Source organism: Myotis daubentonii, chromosome 15 (genome assembly GCF_963259705.1).
Source record: "Myotis daubentonii chromosome 15, mMyoDau2.1, whole genome shotgun sequence".
Taxonomy (NCBI): domain Eukaryota; kingdom Metazoa; phylum Chordata; class Mammalia; order Chiroptera; family Vespertilionidae; genus Myotis; species Myotis daubentonii.
The window spans coordinates 3,789,087-3,799,993 of record NC_081854.1 but is presented as its reverse complement, the minus strand read 5'-3'; the positions used below and the strand labels follow the sequence as shown (position 1 = coordinate 3,799,993).

General features: G+C 61.2%; 1 protein-coding gene across 3 annotated transcripts; it reads left to right on the top strand.

The window, feature by feature from the left end:
* The first annotated feature begins 355 nt into the window (after positions 1–355).
* Positions 356–10,239, top strand: MYADM (myeloid associated differentiation marker). Of its 3 annotated transcripts, none has more exons than XM_059665823.1 (3): positions 356–472; positions 4,404–4,469; positions 7,815–10,239. In XM_059665823.1, the coding sequence occupies exon 3, from the start codon at positions 7,817–7,819 to the stop codon at positions 8,771–8,773; it is 957 nt and encodes a 318-aa protein (XP_059521806.1). In that variant the 5' UTR covers positions 356–472; positions 4,404–4,469; positions 7,815–7,816; the 3' UTR covers positions 8,774–10,239. The 3 variants fall into 3 exon arrangements, with proteins under 3 accessions (XP_059521806.1, XP_059521804.1, XP_059521805.1); XM_059665821.1 differs by lacking the exon at positions 356–472 and adding an exon at positions 2,194–2,332; XM_059665822.1 differs by lacking the exon at positions 356–472 and having other exon boundaries at positions 4,261–4,469.
* The last annotated feature ends 668 nt before the right edge of the window (positions 10,240–10,907 follow it).

Below are 10,907 nucleotides of genomic sequence, written 5' to 3'. Positions count from 1 at the left end.
GCAGGCTCGGTCCCCAGTGGGGGGCGTGCAGGAGGCAGCTGATCAATGATTGAAGTTTCTCTCTCCTCCTCCCTTCCTCTCTGAAATCAATAAAGAAATATATTACAAAATTAAAATTTTAAAATTAAAAAAACTGGGCATACCGGCTCCAATCCCTCTCCCCCCTCTCCCACCCCCCATTTCTGCAGAGCTTGCAGCATCTAGCTCCCCCCCCCCCAGCCCCACCCATCTCCGTAGGGCACGCAGCCCGGTGGACAGAGCTCCGGGACCCCACCGACTCCTCCCTCCGCCTCTCCCGCCGCTTCCCCTGCGGGGCTCGGCCTCCAAGCTCCGCCGCCCCCGGCCTGGACGGTGCCCAGCGGCCGCGGCCGGGTCAGCGCCCGTCAGCCCAGCGCCGGGAGCATCCGCAGCCGCCGCCAGGCCCGCCCCGCGGCTGCCGGGAGCCAGGCCGCGCCCGGGACTGCAGAGCGCGGTGAGTGCACGGCCCGCAGGGGGGGACCCCGTCCCCGGTCCCCGCCCCGCCCCGCCGACCCGGGCCCGGCCGCCAGCCCTGCAGCTCCCGGGCTTCCCGGCTCGGTCCACCCGGGTCAGAGCCGCAGAGCCGCCCCTGGATCAGGACCCGCAGCCCCGCCCGCTCCGGGACCGGCCGCCGGTCCCCCTCCCCTCCTGCAGGGACCTGGATCCCGCGCCCCCAGCCCCCGCGCCCCATCCGCTCCCGGGCCCTCCCCCCTTCCCCCCACCCCCCATCCCCCGCCTCTCCCGGAGGCTGGATCGCGGGCCCAAAATAGCTCCGCCTTCCGGACCCGGGAGGACTCGGAACCGCATCTGCCCGGGAAACCCAGGCGTCTGAGCTCCGGCTGCTCTTCCGAGCCAAGAAGCTGGGCCCCCAGCCTGGGCGTCATGTGGAGCCCGGGAGGCGAGGCGGCGCCCCAGCTCCCACCGCCCTAGGTCCCGGGGATCTGGCTGCCAACACCCCTCCCCCGCTCCCCCGACGGTGCCATCTGGGACCCGGGGCTCCAGCCCTCCCCCCGGTCCTGGCACCGCGAGCCCCAGTGTCAAGAACCATTCGGCGACCCTCGGATCCTGAAGTATACAAATCCAGCCCCTGTTCTTTTGGGGGGACCCAGGAGTTGGGGACCTCAGCCCAGAAACTTCCTGAAGCCTCGGGTTCGGCACCGCGTTCGTCCTCCGAGGCCCCAGGAGCCAGAGACCCCAGCCCGCAGATCCCATTCAACCAGCGGTTCTCAACCTCGGCTGCCCATGAGAATCACCTGGGAGCTGTTTATTTTTAAATCCTGATTTCTGGCCCAGGCTGGTTTGGCTCAGTGGATAGCGCGTCGGCCTGCGGACTGAAGGGTCCCGGGTTCGATTCTGGTCAAGGGCATGTACCTTGGTTGCAGGCACATCCCCAGTGGGTAGCGTGCAGGAGGAGGCAGCTGATCGATGTTTCTCACTCATCGATGTTTCTAACTCTCTATCCCTCTCCCTTCCTCTCTGTAAAAAAATCAATAAAAATATATTAATAAATAAATAAAGAAATCCCGATATCTGGGCCTCATCCTCTGGAAATTCAGTTTCTTTGTTACTCCTGCTGTGGCCTCACCCCAGCACAAAGAAACAGAATTTTCCGGAGGACGAGGCCCAGAAATCAGGATTTTAAAAAAAAGATTCCCGGGTGATTCTCAGGGGCAGCCGAGGCTGAGAACCGCTGCATTACACTGAGGCTGGCCATCCATCCCCGCGGCGTGCGACCCAGATGCCCAAGGTTTCACCCATTCCTGGGAGGCCGGGCTGGCGCGGGCCGGGGAGGGAGTGGGCAGGGAGGCAGAGGGAGAAGGGCGTGGGGGGAGACTCGGGTGGGGACCTGCGCTGAGGGTCTCGGTGCTAAACAAACCCCAAACAGGCGGGTTGCCATGGCAACGGCCTTCCCGGGCCTCCCCTGGAGACTGCGCCGAGGCTGCGTCGGGGAGGGCAGACCCCAGGAGCCCCGACTCCGCCAGCTGTTGTGTCTTCCTGTTTTGTCACCATGGCGACGGTGACCTCAGCCCTCCATCCCCCTCCCCCTCCCCTCCTCCGGCAGGCGAGGTGCACTGATGTCCCCGGGGGCGGGGTCTTGCGTTGGCCCCGCCCCGGGCGGGGCTGGGGTAGCCCTGGCTTAGGGGAGTCCCGTTCTGCCGCCGGGGCCCCGCGCGCCGACCCCGCCCTCCCTCCGTCCCTCGGCTCCGCCCGCGCTCGCTCCCCACCCACCCGCCATCCCCACCCAGTCCGCAGACCCTTCCAGGCTGCAGCTGTCGCCCCGGCTTCCACTCCGCCGCCGCCGCAAACCTGCGAGGTGAGGCTGCGGTCCAGGATTCTTGGGTGCGAAGGAGCCATGGGCTGGGATTCAGGGTGTCTGAGTCCCTAGAAAGACTGGGGCGGAGCCAGACTCGGGTTCTGGAGAGGAGAGGGCTGGACACCTGGACTCCTGGGTCTGAGGGAAGAGGCTGGGGACCAGGACTCCTGGGTCTGAGGGAGGAGGCTGGGGACCAGGACTCCTGGGTCTGAGGGAGGGGGGGCTGGGGGCCTGGACTCCTGGGTCTGAGGGAGGAGGCTGGGGACCAGGACTCCTGGGTCTGAGGGAGGAGGCTGGGGACCAGGACTCCTGGGTCTGAGGGCTCAGGGGGTTGGGGACCAGGACTCCTGGGTCTGAGGGAGGAGGCTGGGGACCAGGACTCCTGGGTCTGAGGGAGGAGGCTGGGGACCAGGACTCCTGGGTCTGAGGGAGGAGGCTGAGGTCCAGGACTCCTGGGTCTGAGGGCTCAGGGGGCTGGGGACCAGGACTCCTGGGTCTGAGGGCTCAGGGGGTTGGGGACCAGGACTCCTGGGTCTGAGGGCTCAGGGGGTTGGGGACCAGGACTCCTGGGTCTGAGGGCTCAGGGGGTTGGGGACCAGGACTCCTGGGTCTGAGGGCTCAGGGGGTTGGGGACCAGGACTCCTGGGTCTGAGGGAGGAGGCTGAGGTCCAGGACTCCTAGGTCTGAGGGATCAGGGGGCTGGGGGCCTGGACTCCTGGGTCTGAGGGAGGAGGCTGGGGACCAGGACTCCTGGGTCTGAGGGCTCAGGGGGCTGGGACTCCTGGGATCCGGTTTGACGGGGCTGGAACCCGGTGCGGGGAAGTGCTCGGGCGGGGGGGGGGAGCTTGGAGCGGGAGTCCTGAGTTCGGGAACGCGTGTGGCTGGGGGTGAGGATGTTGGACCTCCCCGACCTGGGCACAGAATCGGAACCTGGGGACTGGAGCGGCCAGGCTGAGGTCCGGCACGGGTGCTCCCAGAGCGCGGACGGGGCCGGGAGGCCGAGGGGGGACCAGGCTGGGGCCGGCGCCCTGGTGTGGAGAGCACATGCTGGGGTTCGGGCGCCACCCTCCGTCTGCAGAGGGACGGGGTGTGGCGCTCGGCCTGGCGGCGGGAGAGGGCGGGGTGCCTCCGGGGCCGTCCGAGGGGGCATTCCTCTCCCTCCTCGTGTCAGTCCGCACCTTCCCGAGCTGCGCCTCGGCGACCCTGGAGGTGGCCGCTCTCCACGCGACCTCTGGGGCGCGGAGGCCCGTCCCCTTCCTCCGGGGCGGCCCCGACTTCCTCCTAACGGGCCCCGGAGGGAGGGGCCGGGGGCGGCACCTTTCAGGTGGCCCCAGGGACACCCTGTTTCCCGGAGGAGGTGGAGGTGTGACTACCTATCTCTGTTCTCCATTCCAAAGCGGGGCGCAGCTCCAGGCCTGGAGGCGGGGGTCTCCGCCACGCAACCCCCCGGGTCCGGGTTCCCGGTCACCCCTCTCTAGGAGGCCCTCCTGGGGGACCAGGCGCCCCGCCCATCCTCAGAGGGACCCAGAACTCACATGGTGAACGTCCCAGAAACGTGGATCCCAGGCCCTTCCGTCTGGGACCTGGAGTCCAGGTTCTCCGCCCTATGTCCCCCTCCCCCCGCCCCCACCGACGAGCGGGGCGGGTCACCCCGGAGGCCGGCGCGGGGCGGGGGTCCCAGCCGCATTCCTGGTGGCCGGGCTGACTTGAGTCCTTATAAGGCCGGAGACGCGGCTCAGACCGCTGGCCGCCCCGCAGCCTCCGCCCAGGGCCCTCCCCCGACGGGGCGGGGCCGGGCGCACACACGCCCACGCCTCGCGGAGCCCGCACTTTCGCCCAGTGGCCTGGGTTTCCACCCCCGCGATTGGGGGACGGGGTGGGGGGAGCGGGGGGAGAGGTGGGGCTGCCTCGGCCGGGAGGTGTGGCCGGAGCGGCTGCTGAGTCTCCTAGGGGCGGGGGGAGCCTTCTCGCCCGGGCCGGGCTGTCGCCTGGGTCTCCGAGGGCGGAGCTGGGCTGCGCTGGACGCTGACGTCCTCTCTCTCCGTCTCATGCTCTGACGAACCTTTTCCAGGTGTCTGACTTCAGCCGCCTCGGCAGCCAGATCGTTCTCTGTCGGGGTCCTCGGCTAAGACCGCAGGTAAGGGGGCTGGGGTCCTGGACTCCTGGGTCTGAGGGAGGAGGGGCTGGGGGCCTGGGCTCCTGGGTCAGAGGGAGGAGGGGCTGGGGGCCTGGGCTCCTGGGTCTGAGGGAGGAGGGGCTGGAGGCCTGGACCCCTGGGTCAGAGGGAGGAGAGGCTGGGGGCCTGGACTCCTGGTTCAGAGGGAGGAGGGGCTGGGGGCCTGGACTTTGGGTCTGAGGGAGGAGGGGCTGGAAGGCAGGGTGTCTCTCTGACTCCTAGATCCTGAGAAATGTATCTGGGACCTTGCTCTCCAAGGAGTGGGGCCCCACACGTGTGTATCTGAAGAAGGAGTGTGTGTGGACTGGGCTCCTGTGTCCAGGGGGCGGGGGTTGGGGGGGGGGAGGGCCGGAAATTGGGGGAGCTGCCTTGCAGGGATTGGGCGCCCAGGTGGGTAGAGCCTGCTACGCCGGCTCTGACCCCAGAAGGGGAAGTTTATTTCCCTGAGGCTGGGAGAGGCCTTCTGAGCTTCTAGGGAGCAGCAGCTGATAAGGGAGCCTTTATAGGACCTGGAGGGCGGGGGAGGAAGCCCGGGTCCCAGCGCAGGTGGCTGGCTGGTGTGCTGGCTGCGGAGGGCTCAGAACCCCGAGGTCTGAAGCTACATAACGCGGAGGCCTGGGCATTGCAGTGGAAGGGCCGGGCCACTGGACACTTTAGAATCTGGGAGCTGAATTTCTTAAAAAAAAAATTTAAAAAAAAGTTATTAGAGAGAGAGGGAGAGGGATAGATAGAAACGTCCATCAGCTGCCTCCTGTGCGCCCCCTACTGGGGATCAAGCCCACAACCCGGCTATGTGTCCTGACTGGGAATCCAGCTGTTGACCTCTTGGTTCATGGGCCATCCTTAACCACTGAGCCACACGGGCTGGGCTGGGAGCTGAATTTTCCTGAAGGAGGGGAACTAGCTGGCTGGGGTCCTGAGGGGGTTGGGCTCCATGTGGGGGAGGGGGGCAGGCAAGAGGAAGCTCCACTTCCTTTGGGTTGAAGCTCTCCTGAGGCTCCTGGTCTCTGAGGTGGGGGTGGGGAAGGAGGGGGGGCGGTGCTACCCAGAGGCGAGATGTGATTAGATGTGGGTCCCTGAGGAGGCAGGCACTGGGGAGGTCGGACTCCTGAACTTTTGGAGGCCAGAAATATCTAGGTCCCCTTAGGTCAGTGGTTCTCAACCTTCTGGCCCTTTAAATACAGTTCCTCATGTGGTGACCCAGCCATAAAATTATCACTGTCATGTTGCTACTGTGATGAATCGTCATGTAAACATCTGAGATGCAGGATGGTCTTAGGCGACCCCTGTGAAAGGGTCGTTCAACCGCCAAAGGGGTCGCGACCCACTGGTTGAGAACCACTGCCTTCGGTCAAGAGGAAGTTGGGCACAGAGGCTCGGATGCAGAGCCCTGGGCGCCCCAAAGCAGGGAAGTTAAGAGAGAGATGGCTGTTAAGAGGTCATAAGGACATAGCCTCTTGTTCTGAAAGGGATGGTGGGGAGACACGGGAGGGGTTGCTTTAGAGCACATTTTTTTTTTTTAAATATTTTTTTATTGATTTCACAGAGGAAGGGAGAGGGAGAGAGAACTAGAAACATCAATGATGAGAGAGAATCACTGATCAGCTACCTCCTGCACGCCCTCCACTGGGGATCACGCCCACAACCTGGGCATGTGCCCTTGGCCGGAATCGAACCTGGGACCCTTCAGTCCACAGGCCGTCGCTCTATCCACTGAGCCACACCAGCTAGGGTTTCTTTTTTAATATGGAGAGCACAGTACTCGACAGAGAGAAAGAGCATACTTTTTAAAAATATATACTTTTTATTTTTTAAATTGACTTCAGAGAGAAGAGAGAGGGAGAGATAGAAACATCAATAATGAGAGAAAATTTATCCATCGCTGCCTCCTACACGCCCCCTACTGGGGATCCAGCCTGCAACCCAGGCATGTGCCCTGACCGGAAATCAAACCATGACCTCTTAGATCACGGGTCAACGCTCAACTACTGAGCCACACAGGCCGGGCTAGAGTCCAGTCCTGAATGCTGGGTGGCTGAGTCCCTGGGAGAAGGAGGGCAGCCTTGCGTGTCTGTGGGAAGAAAGCTCTGTGGTTGGTAACTCAGTTGGTTAGACTGTCATCGCGATACGCCAAGGTTGCTGGTTTGATCCCCAGTCAGGGCACATACAAGACTGAACCAATGAATGCATAAGTGAGTGGAACAACAGATTGGTTTCTCTCTCTCTCTCCCTCTCTCCCTTCTTCTCTCTCTCTAAAAATCAGTAAATTAGAAAAAGAAAAGAAAAAGCTCTGTGGATTTTTAAATTAATTTATTTATTGAATTTATTGGGTGACATCGGTTGATAAAAGTATAGGTTTCAGGAATACAATCATATATTATCTGTGTACTAGAGGCCCGGTGCACGAATTTGTGCACAGGTGGGGTCCCTCGGCCTGGCCGGTGATTGGGGCGATAGGGGCCATCTTGCCAAGTCCCGATGGGGGCTGATCGAGGCCTGCCAGCCTGGGGGGAGAAACCATGGGAGGTTGGCTGTGGGAGCGCACTGACCGCCAGGGGGCAGCTCCTGCATTGAGCATCTGCCCCCTGATGGTCAGTGCATATCATAGCGACCTGTGGAGCGGTCTTTTGGTCAGCTGGTCGTAATGGTCACTTAGGCCTTTATGTATATATATAGATTGTGTTGTGTGTTTATTACACCCCCCCCCCCACATCATTTCCTTCCATTATCATTTATCCACCCTTTACCGTCTCCGACCTTCCCTCCATCCCCCAGAGCTCTGTGCTTTCACAGGGGGTGGGTCCCAGGGAGAGGAAGGGAGTGTCTTTTTTTTAAAATATATTTTATTAATTTTTTACAGAGAGGAAGGGAGAGGGATAGAGAGTTAGAAACATCGATGAGAGAGAAACATCGATCAGCTGCCTCCTGCACTCTCCCTACTGGGGATGTGCCCGCAACCAAGGTACATGCCCTTGACCTGAATCGAACCTGGGACCCTTGAGTCTGCAGGCCGACGCTCTATCCACTGAGCCAAACCGGTCAGGGCAGAAGGGAGTGTCTTGACAAGGAGAGACCTCCTGGGCTCTGACGTGCGAGGTGGGACACCTGAGGCCAGAGGACAGGAGGAGGCTGCCACCAGGTTCACCAACTGAAAGGCCTGCATCGGGGATGCCCCCCAGCTGCAGTCCGGGTTCCTTTGGCCCCCCCGCCCCCCCCCCCCCCCCCCCCCGGGGCCGGCAGAGGCCAGGGGCCTGAATTCTCCCGGCTGGAACCTGCTTAGGACGCCTTCTGTTCTCCTCCTCGCAGCCATGCCGGTGACGGTGACCCGCACGACCATCACGACCACATCCTCCTCGGCCTCCCCGACCGTCCTGGGGTCGCCTCGGTCGCTGTACCAGCCCCTGGGCCTGCTCCGCCTGCTCCAGCTGCTCGCCACCTGCGTGGCCTTCTCGCTGGTAGCCAGCGTGGACGCCTATGTCGGCTTCTCGGGGAACTGGTGCATGTTCGCCTGGTGCTTCTGCTTCGCCGTGACCTTCATCATCATCGTGGTGGAGCTGGGCGGGCTCCAGGCTCGCTTCCCGCTGTCCTGGCGCAACTTCCCCATCACCTACGCCTGCTACGCCGCCCTCTTCTGCCTCTCGGCCTCCATCATCTACCCCACCACCTACGTCCAGTTCTTGAGCCACGGCCGCACCAGGGACCACGCCATCGCCGCCACCGCCTTCTCCTGCATCGCGTGCGTGGCGTACGCCACCGAGGTGGCCTGGACCCGGGCCCGGCCCGGCGAGATCACGGGCTACATGGCCACCGTGCCAGGCCTGCTCAAGGTGGTGGAGACCTTCGTGGCCTGCATCATCTTCGCCTTCATCAGCGACTCCTCCCTGTACAAGAACAAGCCGGCGCTGGAGTGGTGCGTGGCCGTCTACGCCATCTGCTTCATCCTGGCCGCCGTGGCCATCCTGCTGAACCTGTTCGACTGCACCAACGCGCTGCCCATCCCCTTCCCCACCTTCCTGTCCGGCCTGGCCCTGCTCTCCGTCCTCTTCTACGCCTCGGCCATGGTCCTCTGGCCTCTCTACCAGTTCGACGAGAGGTATGGCGGCGTCTCCGAGCGCAGGAAGGATTACAGCTGCGGGAGAAGCCACGTCCAGTACGTGTGCGGCTGGGACTGCCGCCTGGCCGTGGCCATTCTGACGGCCATCAACCTGCTGGCCTACGTGGCCGACCTGGTGTACTCGGCCCGCCTGGTCTTCGTCAGGGTCTGAGGCTGTCCCGGAGCTCCCGACGCCCTCTTCTCTGCAGGGCGTCTCTACCGGGTTCTGATCTCCTCCGATGTCCTCCCCCCTGGGGCTCCTCTCCCATTTCTGTCCCCTGCTCACCCCCCCCGCCCCCCCCGCCCCGCCCTGTACTCTCTGTCCCCATCCCTTCCTGCGTCTTTGGCTGCCCACACCCTGTGTTGCCTTTCTCTCCTCACTCTCTCTCTCCTTTCCTCCCTCGTCGTCGTCAATTCTTTCCTGGCGATCCGCCCTGTTTGCTTTCTCGCCTGCCTTGTTTCCTGTGCCACTTCTTCCCACTTCCCTTCTCCCGCTTTCCCCGGGAGCCCTGGGACTTCTTGGTCACCCCCCACTGCCACCCCAACTCCAAAGGTGCTGAGCTCCACACCCCACATAGCAGCTGGTCAGACCCCAGCCCCCCTGCGGGGCCTCATTGCCAAAGCATGTGCCCACGCTGGCTGTGCCTTAGTAGGTGTGTATGTGTGTGTGTATATGTGTGTGTGTGTGTGTGTTCTGGGGGTGGGAGGGTAGCTAGCGAGGGGGACCCTTTTCTCGCAGTGGAAGGGGGTGTATAGTAAAGCCTCCCCTTTAAGTAAAGAATAAAAAATCCCTGGAGGTCAGTTATTTCCAACTAGAGGCCCGACGCACGAAATTCGTGCAAGGGGCTCGGCCCTCGCAGCCCCGGCTGCCCCACCCACTGGTCATTCGGGAAGGTCGCTGTCCAGGCCGTCCGGCCGGTCCAGCCTAATTAGCATATTAGCTCTTTATTATATAGGATGGGCAGGAGGCTTACATCACAGACCCTGGGTCCTTGGGCCCCACCTGGCATCCAGTCTCCCCAGAATTTTTGCCAGGCTTACCAAAACCCCCTGCCCACGGGCTGATTTAAAGGGACCCAAGGATCGTGGCTGCCTTCCCTCCTGACTACCCTCTGGGTACCGAGCTGTCTGCAGTATTTGGTGGGTGGGGGTGTAGGGCAGGAACATGGGGCTCCGGCCTCAGTATTGAAAAGAGCATGTGCCGCCTTTGCTGGGAGGCCTGGGTTTTTTCTTTTCTTCTTCCTGTCACAAGGGCAACAAGTACTGGGTGGTCCTCTCCTTAAAGGGGACGAGTTCCTTTTTTTTTTTTTTTTTTTGGTTTGTGGGTGGGTTGGATAGGTGGGGACTGCTACCGCCATAGAGGAATTGCACCGCTTGAGTGTGTGAGACACGCGTGTGTTTCTGTGTGCCTAGTCGCTTCCTGCCGCCGCTTCCTGCTTCTCTGGGACTCACACGCCTAACATGATATATATATATATAAATGTATAAATACATATTTTATTTTATTTTTAAATTCCCTGGAGCTTCTGGTTCCCATCAGCCCCTGCTGTCAATTAGAGAGGGAAGCCTTGTCCCTCCCCCTGACCCCCACATCCATAATGTTCTTTATTTTTTACCTCAATATAAAGATAAAAGGAAGGCTTGTGCTTGCTTTATTACTGGGGAAGACTCCGGGAGGCAGGGCGAGGCCCAGGTTCCTGGGTCTGATGGGAGAAACGGGGTGGGGCCGAGACAAGTTTGGCCTCCTCAGAAAAATACTAGTTGAGTCTGGGACTTCCAAATTACTCTCTCAAACCAGGAGAGCTAGTTAGAAACGAACAAGACTCGCCGGGCCCGTGTGGCTCCGTGGGTGAGCGTCGACCTATGAACTGGGAGGTCACGGCTCGATTCCCGGTGAGGGCACATGCCCAGGTTGCCGGCTGGATCCCCAATTGGGGTGTGCAGGAGGCAGACGATCAATGCTTTTCTTTCATCGTTGATGTATCTCTCTCCCTTCATCTCTGAGATCAATAAAAATCTATTTAAAAAAAAAAAACCAACAGAAGGAAATGAACAAGATTCCTCCATCCTTGGAGTCCCATGAGCACCTGAGAAATTCAGCGTCTTAATCTGCGTGCATCTCTCTGGCCCTCCCGGTTCCCTCTCTCAGTCAGCTGCTAACCAAACTCTGCCTATTCTTCCTCCTACATGTTATTTTTTTTTAACATTTTATTTATTTTTAAATTATTTCTTAATACATTTTTTATTGGTTTCAAGAGAGGAAGGGCCGAAACCGGTTTGGCTCAGTGGATAGAGCGTCGGCCTGC

What these genes read in the sequence shown, in the direction of transcription:
- MYADM (XM_059665823.1), top strand. Translation starts at nt 7,817, where the DNA reads ATGCCGGTGACGGTGACCCGCACGACCATCACGACCACATCCTCCTCG.